The sequence below is a fragment of the Leuresthes tenuis genome, unplaced genomic scaffold (assembly GCF_036924035.1).
Source record: "Leuresthes tenuis unplaced genomic scaffold, fLeuTen1.0.hap1 SCAF_19, whole genome shotgun sequence".
NCBI lineage: Eukaryota > Metazoa > Chordata > Actinopteri > Atheriniformes > Atherinopsidae > Leuresthes > Leuresthes tenuis.
The window spans coordinates 2758311-2772500 of record NW_027325373.1 but is presented as its reverse complement, the minus strand read 5'-3'; the positions used below and the strand labels follow the sequence as shown (position 1 = coordinate 2772500).

Sequence of the window (14190 nt, the reverse complement as noted above, 5' to 3'; positions counted from 1 at the left end):
TAGAAATGAATCATCTGTGCCACCCTCGTCTTTTCTTTGCCTTCTCTCTGCTTTCTGGCTGCCTCTTCTCTTTGTTTCTCCTCTTGTTTTCATCATGTTTAAACATTCTGAGCACAAAATGCTAGACTCTGCTCAGGGAGATAGGATGGTGCCAAAGGGGGCGACCCTGGCACCGCACCTAGCTGAGGTGAGGAGCTCCTGGTGTGGGGAGGGAGGCGAGAGAGGAGGGAAACGATGTGGTAAAGAGGGGGAAAGGAGACAGGAACAGTGGATCAAATCCATCAAATCCAGAAGGAAATTTAGAATAAGACAAAGCAGAATGAGGAGAAAGAAAACGGGTGACAGCACAACACGTGTTTGAGCATTTCTGAGAAACAGAGAGGTAACAAAAAGAAAGGGACAGATATGTATTTCTAAATAAAGTGTCCAGATGTGACCTCCTCAGGGGGGGTCCAGCCTCGTAGCTCAACACTCATTAATAAGGTCACACAGAGGTGAGACAGACGGCTGACTCACTGCATTTCAACAGAAACAGCAGGAGGAGAGGTGGGGGAGTGGAGATCATCAGGTCTACACACAGTTATACATACTGTATGCCTCGGTTTAATGCACCAGAAAATGGCTGCAACACAATCTGAGACAAATGGAAGAGGTTAGAATGTACCGATTTATTATTTCTCATGATTTTACTGCTGCTTTTCATCCTGTTCGCTCATCTGTGGCTCCTTTCTAAGCAGCTCCCATCAGATGGAGAGCACTTTGACCGCTGCCCACTGCGAGGAAAACTACTTATTCACACAGCCCTAATTCTTAAAGTTCAAAATTAACAGTTAACACGTTACCAAAGGTGGACCCGCCAAAATGTACCAGGTAGAACAACTCAGAGAGCTTTAAAACTCATTTCAAATGGCCTCCTTCTGCGCTGATGCACAGATGGAGATGGTGCCTCCTGACTTTGAAATGAAATGAATGTGTTCTCTGAACTAAAGTCATTATCTATATCATCATTATTACGGTTATCAAGGCAAAAACTAGGCTCCGGAGACGGATGCTTCTGTCTGATTTGAGACTTTTGTATCTCAGTGTTTTTAATGGTTTTGTCTTGTATCTGCGCCGTTTAAGTTTTGGCACCAAACATAATTGGATATGTTTTGGAAAGAAGAGCCTTTGGCAACATTATTCAACTGGAGCCACATCAGAATGTTTACTTCTAATGTAATTAATGTGCTCACAGGCCGAAACCACTGAGACTGCATTTACTATGTAGGTGACAGTTATAATGTGTGTGTGTTTGTGCATAGGAGGGGGGTGCAGAGTATGTGGGTGGTGCAGCTGTTCTACGAAACAGGTATTCAAAAACTGTGTAACCACATACAGGCATTCATACACATGAAAGCTACAGAACTTAACCTTAACCTTACAAACCTAAACACTTGAACAGTTCACACACATATAGGGCTGGGTACCAAACTTCGGTTTATTTAAGGCACCGACCGAAATGCTTCGGTAGCACCGAGTATCAAAACATGCCTCGTCTTTCTGTGCCAAGTTACAGTCCCCAGGGATTAATCAAGTGATCAAGAACTGATCGTGCTGCCCTCGATTGGCTGTATTAATGTTTCACTGGGAAAATGTAACACTGGGAAAATGTTACACTGGGAAAATGTAACACTGGGAAAATGTAACACTGGGGAAATTTTACACTGGGAAAATTTAAGACTGGGAAAATGTTACACTGGGAAAATGTAACACTGGGAAAATGTTACACTGGGAAAATGTAACACTGGGAAAATGTAACACTTGGAAAATGTAACACTGGGAAAATGTAACACTGGGAAAATGCTACACTGGGAAACACTGGGAAAACACTGGGAAAATGTCACACTGGGAAAATGTAACACTGGGAAAATGCTACACTGGGAAACACTGGGAAAATGTCACACTGGGAAAATGTAACACTGGGAAAATGTTACACTGGGAAAATGTAACACTTGGAAAATGTAACACTGGGAAAATGTTACACTGGGAAAATGTTACACAGGGAAAATGTAACACTGGGAAAATGTAACACTGGGAAAATGTTACACTGGGAAAATGCAACACTGGGAAACACTGGGAAAACACTGGGAAAATGTCACACTGGGAAAATGTAACACTGGGAAAATGCTACACTGGGAAACACTGGGAAAATGTCACACTGGGAAAATGTAACACTGGGAAAATGTAACACTGGGAAAATGTTACACTGGGAAAATGTTACACAGGGAAAATGTAACACTGGGAAAATGTAACACTGGGAAAATGTAACACTGGGAAAATGTTACACTGGGAAAATGTTACACAGGGAAAATGTAACACTGGGAAAATGTAACACTGGGAAAATGTTACACTGGGAAACACTGGAAAAACACTGGGAAAATGTAACACTGGGAAAATGTTACTCTGGGAAAATGTAACACAAAAAATGTAACACAAAATAGTGAAAACAAGGGGGGTGTTCTCTGAAGACAGGCTGTTACCTGTGAAACAGAGGGGCTCTGAACACACCCCCATTAGCACTTGGTACGTTCCTCCTGATGAAACTAACCACAGACTGTATGAAATTAATCAAGAATGTCTCGACCAATAAGTCGACTAGACTTTACAGCCCTAATATATGTGTATAAATATTATATATGCATATATATGCACGTATACGTGCACATATACGTGCACATATACGTGCACATATACGTGATCCAGCATTGAGAATCTGAGAATAATGTGTGAGTTTATGTGTTGTTGACTGTGTAAATGTGGACTTGCTTTGACATATATGATCATTTCTAAGCACATATATGTGCATATACATGCACATATGCACGTATATGTGCACGTATGTGCACGTATATGCACATGAAAGGTAGCATTAGGAACAAATGCACCCTGTCTCTCTCACACACACAAATGAAAGCATCATCACACACAACATCAAGGTGAACTTGAGCATGCACATCACACACACAAAGTACGTGCACACTCACACATCTACACTAACAGCTCACACACACACCGCTCACATTAAAGCATGCACACACTCTCACACACAAGCTTACATCACACACCCTGACACCAGCTTGACCTGCCAGCTTGACAAGAAATGCACACACAACCAACCCCCCCACACACACTCACACAGAGAAAACCTGCATCACAACCTCAAACACACACACACAGGAATCATCAAACTTTCTCACGTGCACACGCAGCTCGTGCATGCAGGAAACACAGATATATGTGCCTAGAAATGATCATATATGTCAAAGCAAGTCCACATTTCCACAGGCAACAACACATAAACTCACACATTATTCTCAGAGTCTCACTGTGCACGTGTGTGCACGTGTGTGCACGTGTGTGAGCGTGCGTGCGTGCGTGTGTGTGGCAGCAGATTAATCCAGTGGGGTCGCTGAGATGACACTAATCCCTTCACTGATTATCTAGAGCATAACATCACTCTAATCTGTTTGGGGGGGTTAAGAAAGGCAGACAAGGTTAGAGACACGGGAGAGACAGGGAGGCAGATCCAGAGCTTCACACTGAACACGTTCAGGTCGGGTTCATTAAAACCCGAAGTCTTTCTGTCCTTCTGCTGCTGAGCTCCACATACAGCACACCTGAGTATAACCTGAGGAAAATGCAAGAACTTCTGGGAGAGTTCAGGACCGAACTGGACGATAAACACCATAAAATCCAGTTCTTTTAACAGCATCTGTGCAGCCAAACCATCACAACACCAAACAAACCTGCAGAAAATGCACAGAATGTGATAAATACCCAAACATTTTCCACCTAAATGCTCACAGGTGGGCCGCAGGAGGAAGCCAAGAAGAACTGTTAGTTTTAGGGCTGAAACATGAAGCACTGCAGTGTCCAGCAGGACCCACACAAAGAGAAATGAGGCAATATCAACATGGAGGACAGTTGGATTTTACCAGACTGGTTCTGTTTAACCAAAACAGTCGCAGGTAGAAGGCGAAAAGGGTTCCCAGACAACTGATTGTGTGATTGTGTGTGTTCCATATCCCTGGCTGTCTTTGTCTCTTAGTGCTATCATTATAAAAGTAAATTGCGGCTCCCCCTGTGCCAGATGAAGAATATGATATTTCCATTTCTGAATCTCCATTGCCTGCCTCTGCAGATACAAACCGTAATCACAACACTGTCACAACACATCGCACTCACAATGGATCACCCCGACATGGGCAACCGTTTCACACGTGTTCATGTGTGCACGGCCAGGAGGGGTTCATCTCAGGATGCAATGTGCTTTTTAAGTTGTTTAAACAGAATAAAGTAGAAAGGAAATCCTTTTCAATGAAACAATTGGAAAATATAAAGCAGCACACTCTGCATCAGTGGCAGCTTTGCATGTGTGAAGGTTTCCAACATGGACAAAGACAGCAGCTTTTGCACCTCAGAACAGCCTTTATGGTCATTTTCATCTTTGGAAAACAGCACCAAATGTATTTTTTCTTCCCCAAAAGCAGCCGAAACACGGACTCATCTGACCACACAACACGTGGCCGCTGCCTTTCTGTCCTTCTGACATGAGCCCAGAAAACTTGGCAGCCTCTCCGTGCTGACTTGATTTATGGCTTCCTCTTTGTGTAATACAGTTTCAGGAAACTTATTTGGATCCAGCAGCAGTTTTCCAAGGTACTCCCAAGCCCATCTGGCTATAAAGATCATGTCTGCATGACAGTTTCTCATGCACCAATGCCTGAGGGCTTGAAGGTCACGTGCACCCAAAAGTGGCGTCTTGCCTTTGTCTTTATGCACTGACAGTAGCTCAGACTGCCTGAACCGAAGCTGAAAGACCAACGTTCTTATTTTTGCAAGGTCTACATCTTTTTTAACTGATCAATGATTCACACAAACAGCCCACCTGCTCTTGAAGAAACTGTTCTATGCTCCTTTTATACCTAATCCTGACACCCTTACCGGGGCCTCACACCAAAAGCGTTGTGAGCGGCCAGCTGCCGTTCATTTTCAATGTAAGCTGACGTCGATGAGCGGCCGGCGTTGTGAGCTTCATGAGTTGAGAAAGGCTCAACTTTATGCAAATGAGCAGTGACGCGACGACAGCCAATTAGGGCCGATCTGGATTCCAAAGGCGGAAAAAAGGTGAAAAAAAGGTGGAAAAAAGCGGAAAAGGGCAAAAAAACACAAAGAAACACAAAGAAGGCTGCCAAGAGTACGATCCATGGTGAAAGAGGGAACCGATGTATGGATGGATTATTATATATATATATATGCTAGTTGCTATATATATACATATACATATAAGCCCCGCCCCTTTGGCTGCTTCCGGCGGCAGAAGAAGAACAAGCGGCAGGTTGTGAGCTTCATGAGCTTCATGAGCTTCAAGAGTTGAGAAAGGCTCAACTTTATGCAAATGAGCAGTGACGCGACGCGACGACAGCCAATTAGGGCCGATCTGGTTTCCGAAGGCGGAAAAAAGGTGGAAAAAAAGGCGGGAAAAAGGTGGAAAAAGGTGGAAAAAAGGTGGAAAAAAAGGCAAAAAAAAAGGTGGAAAAAAGCGGAAAAGGGCAGAGCGCAAACACAAAGAAACACAAAGAAGGCTGCCAAGAGTACGATCCATGGTGAAAGAGGGAACCGATGTATGGATGGATTATTATATATATATTATTATATATATATATGATAGTTGCTAGAGCCCCGCCCCTTTGGCCACTTCCGGCGGCAGAAGAAGAACAAGCGGCGGGTTGTGAGCGTCGTGAGCGGCTGTGGTCGCTCACAACGCTTTTGGTGTGAGCCCCCAGTAACACGTCACCGATCAATAAGCACTTTGGAGAATCTCTCTCTACATGCTATAAACTCTTCTTTCTTTGGCTCTCTTATAACTCGGGGCGCTGATCGGACTATCTGAGCTTTTGTGTTGCTGGCATTTCTCTGACAAATATAGGAAACAAAAGTGATTTAACTCTCCAACCTGAAAGGTTCAAGATCAAATGTTTCACAAGAGGGAGAGAGAGTTGCCTCGAAAAGTGAGCGAAAGGAGCAGCGAGAGCCGGAGAGCAGGTAGGGTTGGAGAGCTGAGAGCTGACATCTTCTATATTTGATGCATCCAGTCAAAGGTAATTAAGTTCTGTGCAGTATGTGTGTTTGAGTCTCAGTGATTATATGATGCTCCGTGTGTGTGAATGAGAGAAGGAGAGAGGCAGATTATCTGTGTCAGTGGCCATTTGCTCACAACTGGCGCCACATCGGAGAGAGCCAGAGGCAGAGAGCATCATGGGTAAATGAGCACACACTCCCTGGCGTTTTTCCACACAGTGGGCCGAGAGAGAGTGAGAGAGAAATCTCATGCCAGATGACCTGTCTCCTCCAGTGTACACTAATGTTTCGCTAATTCTCTGCAGACGCACACACACAAACACACACACGCGTCCCGACAAAGCCACGAAGCCACAGTCCATGACAAGAAAGAAGTAGAGTTCAGAATAATGACAGACACACGCTTAACCTGCGCCGTACCTGCTAGCCTGGAGTTGGTGTACGGAGGTGAGAGGCTGTCATGTGACGCCATGTACTGGGACCCATCTGCATAACTCTGAGGAGGGAGACAGGGTCACACGTTATAATCTGACAGCAGTGATGTAATCTGAGTTCTTCTCATGTACAGCTGCAGAGGACACAGTGGTAGTCTGACACTTTCAACAATTTCCTAATCTGCTTCCATGCCAAGCCACGAGAAGACCGGGCGTTTCCTTTAGATGCCGGTGGGCGAATATTGTTCTGCCTTAAACAGTGCAAGTGTGGCTATGAGCTCTTTCAAAAGGATTTTAAACTGCAGAATGAACTGATTTAAAGATATTTGAATGGGTTTAAATGTGGTGGAAATATTGTTAAAAACGCCCCCCAGATGTATTGGTTGAAATAAAAGTTAGACGATTTAAGACATCCCTAGAATATCAGTAAAGAATAATATATATATATAATTCCAGCAGCAGTGTTGCTAAAGTTTGTAATAGTAAAAGTAGTAAGTCGGTACCTTAGAAGAACGACTTCCAGCCGCCCACGACGCTGCATTCGTCCTCTCCTCCATACCTGTATGAGAGAGAATGGGGGGGGGGGAAATGGACCGTTTAATTTCAATGACCAGAGACGGAAAAAGTAAAAAACAATGAAGTCTCATGTTGGTCCAGCACTGAGAACAAATGGTGAAACTGTCACACAAAGCTGTAAAATCCCTTTTTACATTTTCAAGGCTCCTAAAACACTGCATGCCTTTGTTGTCATTTGCAGAAAAATGTAAACACAGGCGTGTTTTGTAAGGGAATAAGAGCATAAAAGTATCAGAAAGTGATTCTGCACAACTGTAAAATGTTAAAGGATCCTTTGAAGAAAGAACAAAGGCCTGAATGTCACAATGGAGTTAAAGCCACATCCGAACAAGTATCGTTCCACAACTTTTCTACTTCTCTGTCATGGCAGGTTAGGCTTTGGTATTTAAAAAGATATATATATATATATATATATATATATATACATTGCTTTAGATATAAAGGTCGGGGATAAAAAACAAAAACAACACACGGTCAGGTTTAGATATCAATAAATAGTTCAATTCTGGACCTACTGACTAATTAACCTATTTCTAATTTCTAAAAAACTAATAAACAGAAATTCATTAAAGTCGTTAAAATCAATCCTTTAATGAGAAAATTAAGTTAATAATAATCCAAATGCTTTAAATAAAACGGGACAATGCGAACACCACATGCACTTTATTGCAAACCATTTCTTAAACTACTGATTAAATGCAATATTCTCACCACTTTCAACATAACAACACACTTCAACACTCAATGGCCTTTATATAAGTGAGAATATGTCTACAATCAACTAAAGTGGCGTATATCACTTTACCTCCACTCTCCATGTCATTAAATATTATTGATTATGATTGTTGAGCCTTTAATGTGTCTCCACAAAATTTAATGGCTCTTTAAGCTTCCTGCAGGCCATTAATCCCACTGCCATCACGCAGGATCACTGAATTATATCTGGCAAGTCAGACCGCTTACTGTTAGGTCACAGGTGACCTGAAAATGGTGCCAGATGAGAATTCAAGAAGTTCTTAGAACATCTGACAGAGAGAGGATGAAAAAAGTCACAATAAGCCGTGGCCACCAGGGTCAAGCGGTGGCTTCCTCTGGGGAACGGGGACGTTTCTTCACTGACATTTTACCACTTTAACTAAACACTCCCTGATAGCTTAACGCAATCGTGTGAGAAGGCTGAAAACAGCTGGAAAAGCGTTAATATGAAGCAACGATATATTGTGTATGACAGATCAACTCATTGATGTAGCAGGAAATGTGCAAGCGCTGCTCTCGCATATGTACACAGCCGATGAATGCATTGTTATTCACAAATCTCTCTTCAATAGGCTCTCCTCTGTGTCAGTGTGTGTACAGCGAGCAGCTTACATTCATTGTCGAGTCATTGGGAATGTCAGCTTATCTGTGTGTGAGTGTGTGAGAGCACAGTGGAAATAAACTGGTTCAGTTACAAAAAGCTATTTGGTGTGAAGCCAGAAGTTGATACCATGATAAGAGTACCTTTGGGCTACGTTATTCCTACAAGTGAATAGAAACAGACAGATTAGAATAAAACATAAGCAGGTTTAGTGAAATTACACGAATGAAAAAAAGAAATGAACAATAACGTTAAATCGGATTTAGGGTTACTTTAACAGATAGTCGATCGTTTGGGTTGGGGGGGGGATTTATGTCTAAACACCTGATGAACACTTGGATTTAGGAGCACAAAAATTCAATTTTCAAACACGCAGTTGGGAATGAGCTGGATTTTTGGTAACACATCAGAGTGAGCTGATCGCTGTGGTTTAGGAAATACACTCGATGAGGTCGAATCAAAGAACATAACCACACACTTTGTGAAGGAAAAATCAAGTTTGATTTAGTGAATACACACTTTATTCTTTGAAGTTTGTGAGTATAGGCTTTACTTCACTAGTCTGTGAGATTTAGGGAACATCCAATCAAAATATGAGTGTGTAGTTAGTAGGGATAGGAACTGTAAAGAAGTCAGTAATTCCGGTTCCATTATCGATATCGATTCAGTTCGTTATCGATTCTCGTCCAGTTATATATAGAACAAATGGCTTTGATTGTTGTAACGCTTTAATTTAAAGTATGCACCAACATTTCATCTATATTTGCCTCATTTTACTTTTCCCTGCCTGATGAAAGGGGCAGCTACAGGTATGTCAACTACATGTTAATATCAGATGGAAGTTATTCACAGTATGTTGCTAATATTATTACAATCAACCGCACCTGGAAGTTTTCAATGCAGGCGTTGAAACCCCGCTGGGCGGGTCCCGGGAATGGGGGTCTTTCATTAATAATATTATAATTATTAGTGTTGCTGTTATTAATAACTGCTCTGCTCAGACTCACGGGAGACGTGCTTGTTTCCTGCCGTTTTTTTTTTTTTTACAGCGTGACAAATACAATGTGTGGCGGGAGTGCGTGACAACAGACCGACAAGCGTGACTGTCACGCTCAATGCGTGAGACTTGAGAGCCCTGAGTTACCTGGGACTTTTGAGACGGAAGACGCTGTGCCACGAGCTCCCCCGCGAGAGTCGCCGCCATCGCTTAGCAGCGTGTTAAAGACTTTACATTCGTGCACAGTAACTGCATGCTGTGTGGTCAAATGTTTCACCATGTTGGAGGTATTTCCCCCTTTGATGTGATAACAGCTCTGCACGTGTTGCAACTCGCCCTAGTATCGTCCTTTTTGGGGAAATATAACCAAACTTTGGAGCGCTTCTGCCTCGGCGCCATGTTGGAAACGTTCCGAGCCAAAATATAAAGCGTGCGCATGACGTCATCGCGCAAATGCGTCAGACGTTAGCGGAGGCAGGTGATTAACGATTCCACGGACTCGAACTACTGAAAGTTTTAGATTACCTTCCCTAATAGCTAGCGAGTTGCTTCAACCAAATGTCTCTGCAGTTGTCTACCAGTACAGGTGACATCGATGATCTTTTTAAGAGAGAAGAGAAAAACGGATAAATGGCGGAAAAAGAAAGTTTGAAGACAACCGGTCCAGACATACGCAAGTTAGAGGTGAAGAGGGGGAACAGCAATTAAAGAAAACGTCCCTCTGTGTTGGGAAGTACGAGGAGGGAGAGACTGGATGAGAGGGAGGAGGGGAAAAATACAAGTTGGTGTGCAGGACTTAAGAGATGTGAAAGAAGTAGGGGAGAAGGAGGCGTCCATGTGTCCTGCACCTGATAAGGCCTCCAATTGAGGGCTATAAATTACACGAGAGAGAGAGAATTTACACACAAGCAGGGAGGCACACTCTTAAAAGCACATTTACACACATCTCTGCCGTGCTCGAACCCTAACACACACACATGCACACACAGAGCAGGTTATCTATCATCAGTTAATGAACTTAGACTGACAGACAGCCCCATGTCTCTCACACTGATCCTATTAAGACCTGCCTGACACAAAACAGACTCCTATTAATACAGTTAGCCTATGTGTGTATATGTGTGTGTCTGATCTGAGGACAAAAACAGGCCTGTGCCCAAGTATTACCACTGAGCCACTCTTTGGCTCTTTTGTAAAATTAGATATTTTGTGTGTGTGTGTGGTAATGATTTTAGTTTTTTTTTTCCAATAATCTTATTTCTGTTGCACAAAAACTTGAGACAGGTCATCGACGACGATGTGGGATTTCCGCTGTGTGACTTTCCTGTTTACAGTTAAAAAAAAAAGCTAAAAAACATGGCACGAAAACTGTTTTTTAAGGTAAAACATTGTTTTCTTTATAATATTTCACTTCATACATAATCATGGGGGAAATTAACTATGAATAATTCATGTTACATTTAGTTTGAGCACATTTAAACGACGGGGAAAAATCAAAACACTGTTGAATTTAAGCTCTGGTCTCAGTTATTAAACCAAAAAGTGACAATGATGTCACATGACTGACGACTGCCTCATTTACCGGAGATTTCTAATTTCTACCTCGTAGAAGATGCCTATAATATGCGATAACATTTGGTCTGTTCTGTACAAACAGAGATAAGCATGGAGGAATTATATTAACAAAAACAGACATTTATACAAGGATTTCCCAGAGATGTAATTTAACCTGATGCCAGATGATTTGCAAAGCAGAAGCTTTCAAAAAAGTACCTGCCAGTTGACTGCATGAACCGTCTCTATCGATCATAGGCTTGCTGCAGCCAATCAGATGAGCAGACTGAAGCCAGTTGGATAAATTCAAGGCCCACAATGTCGCTACAAGCATCTACACCATTGCTAATTGTTGTCAAACCTCTAAGCAGCCCGTTCATACAGGTACGGGGCGCTGATTTGTCTGAAAGTATTTATCTTGGCTGCAGACATGAAGCTCAAAGCCTGCTGAGATAGATTTACCCAAGACTGTGATCTCACATCTGCCTCTAAAAAGAAGATGTAATGAGGAACCGTCAAATACACAGTTCTGTAGCTGCTGCTTGTTGTAATTCTGGTCTATAATCAGAAGAAATCCAACATCCATCTGCTGATGCTAAACTCATTTATTTACTATCACACATGATTCTGTTGTTGGTTTACTTTGCTTCGACTAAAGCGAGCTTTTTCAAGTTATCTGAGCCATGTTTTTCGGATTAAACATCTTCAAACTGGAATATGAAGTGACAGTGAAGTCTGTGGAGTCGATATGTTACAGAGGAATTATGACATGAGTGTTATTAAATGGCCAGCAGCCGTTACGTTCTGTGTTGTGACACGATGTGCCAGTTCAACACATGACTTGTGATGAGATTGTGCCTGACAGTGGCATCAGTAGCCTACCAGCTGTCCACGGTCCAGCTGCTGAAATGTAAGTTTTAGAGAATAAAAACGCCAGTCAAGCATCTTTATTTGTGTCAGTTTGTGAAAAAAAAGACTTGTTGTGTCTTCTTAAAGGTTCGGGGAGACAGAACAGGACGTAGTAACAGGACAGGACTCCAGGAATTAGGTGAAATTCACTTTTTCAGTGGCTCTGTTTTAACTTCACAAACTGAAGCAGAGGGAGGGGGGCAAGGCCAAAATTACAGAAAAGAAGAAATGAGGAAAGGAAACAAAGAGCGGTGAAATAAGCAGAGGAAAAGAGAGAAAAAGGAGAGGTGATGCTGACAAAAAGCTTCCGCTGTAAAAAGAAAGTGTGACACAAAGATGTGAGTCAGTCCTCTTATTTAAGGCAAAGGAAAGCTTCTTGTGCTTTGACCGAACTACAATCATGTTATTATTCTCTGTAATCACACACACTGTGGGATTGAGAGTGTTAGACGGTTTAAGCAGCTTTCAATGAGAAGATGCAGAGATGTAATCTGATTCTTAATTCTTACTGTCTTATCTGAGTGTGTCTGATGATGATTTTTACGCTCTGTCTTCTCATCCCGTCTGTTTTCCCTGCTTCATTTCTTCCTCCTTTCTTTCCCTACAGCAGCTCTCCTCCTTTTTTATTTTATTTCCTTTCTTTTCATCCTCCTTTTCTCTTCCTCAAAGTTAAAGATTAAAGATTATGGAGACAGTCCCCACACTTAATAAAAAAAGAAAAAAGATAAATATCCTCTCTATGAGGTCAGGATGCCATGAAGCTTTTGAGCAAGGCACCACAGCAGATGGCACCCTCCCTCTGAACTTTGATAAAAAAAAAAAAGTCTTCTTTTCTCGTCTCCGTGGATACGCAGCTCCAATTGAGAGGACAGTTGGAGATGAAGATGGAGTTGCCAGATCTATTGACATCTTATTACCATAGCAACGACAAAAGAGACGACAAGAGTGAACATCATCAGGGCAACTGCTGAACAAAAAACACGAATCTGAAGCCAAAAGGTTTCAGCGGATGGACAGACCCGGTCCAACAGAGCTGCAATTTCGCCTGTATATGGACACAGAACAACCAGGAGAAAACATTTGCTTGCATAAAAACATTTAACGGCCTGGAGAGATGAATCCTTTTATGTGTTTAATGAGAGCAGAGCCTCCTGTCAGCTCCACCTTTCCACTCTCTGCTGAGGCCTCCTCCTGACCGGGCCTGAGCAGTCGGCTCCATCCTCTCCACATACATGAGTTTTGCCTCCCTCAAACTGATCTCTAACCAGCGTAGGAGCAGCTTTCTCCCTGCCTGATTAGACAGGATAATGAGGAAGGAACACGTCTGCTATGACGCTCCACTTTCCAAAAGACTCCTGAGCGCTGCGCTCCAAGTGGAGAAAGAGGATTCATCTCTCATCTTTCATATGTTGGGGAAAAAAACAACTTCTTACTCTAGAATTTCTTTCTAATTTCCACGCAGTCTCTTGAATTTAATGCGGCACAACTAGCCTAAGCACTGAGGATGAAACTCTTCCACGTCTCCTGCTGAGAGACCATCATTATCGCTCTCTTCCTGAGGACTGAGGCTATTTCAAGAACTGTAGGCCCCTTCCCAGCGTCCTGTCTAACCACTCTGGTTGGTGATCTGTCACAGGAGAGCAGGGAGGCTGTCGCACAAAGAGAGGATGGGACCACCCGCCCCCTTCCTCTTGCTACGCAGAGGGGGGCACAAAAAGCCGGGGAAGCGGCTGCTTGGTGTCTTTTGATTTTGGGTTGCGGTGATTGTAAAATAACGCATCTAACGGGATAATGAATCGGCTCACCTCTTCAGTTAGCTGCATTTGCAGTCTGCTTCTCCGGCGCTTTCTTCCTGTTTCTTCCCCACATCACAGAGAGTCAAACAACAAACTCTGCTTCCTCCATACAGTTAACAAAGATCTCAGCTATGGATTTGAGTTTGAGATCCTTTGATGAGACTGAGCACTATACAGATATTTCTGTCTGGGTTCATTTTTCACCAAGCTGCTTAAAGACTTCTCTTTTCTTTGTGGAGTACTTACCACATTACTTTTTGTGGTAAGCATTACTTTTACAGTTCACCTAATCCTTTCCTAGTTTCCTAAAGGAGCCATCTGTTGCAGCTACTGAGCGGGAAAGTTTTCATACAACTGTAAATTTGTGCCTGGGTGACAATAAGTGTACGTTAGCAGCAAATATCTCTGCTTCAGATGTGAGGAAGCAGCTTAAGGCTTCTTAACAAC

General features: G+C 42.6%; 1 protein-coding gene across 3 annotated transcripts in view; it reads right to left on the bottom strand.

The window, feature by feature from the left end:
- The window catches only part of tcf4 (transcription factor 4), a 236508-nt gene that overhangs the window by 171770 nt on the left and 50548 nt on the right, over positions 1-14190 (bottom strand). For all 3 annotated transcript variants that reach the window (XM_072372628.1, XM_072372629.1, XM_072372627.1), the window contains exons 4-5: positions 7058-7113; positions 6541-6616 (exon numbers count right to left, since the gene is read on the bottom strand). In XM_072372628.1, coding sequence (XP_072228729.1) covers positions 6541-6616; positions 7058-7113 — 132 coding nt within the window. The remainder of the gene's footprint in view (positions 1-6540; positions 6617-7057; positions 7114-14190) is intronic.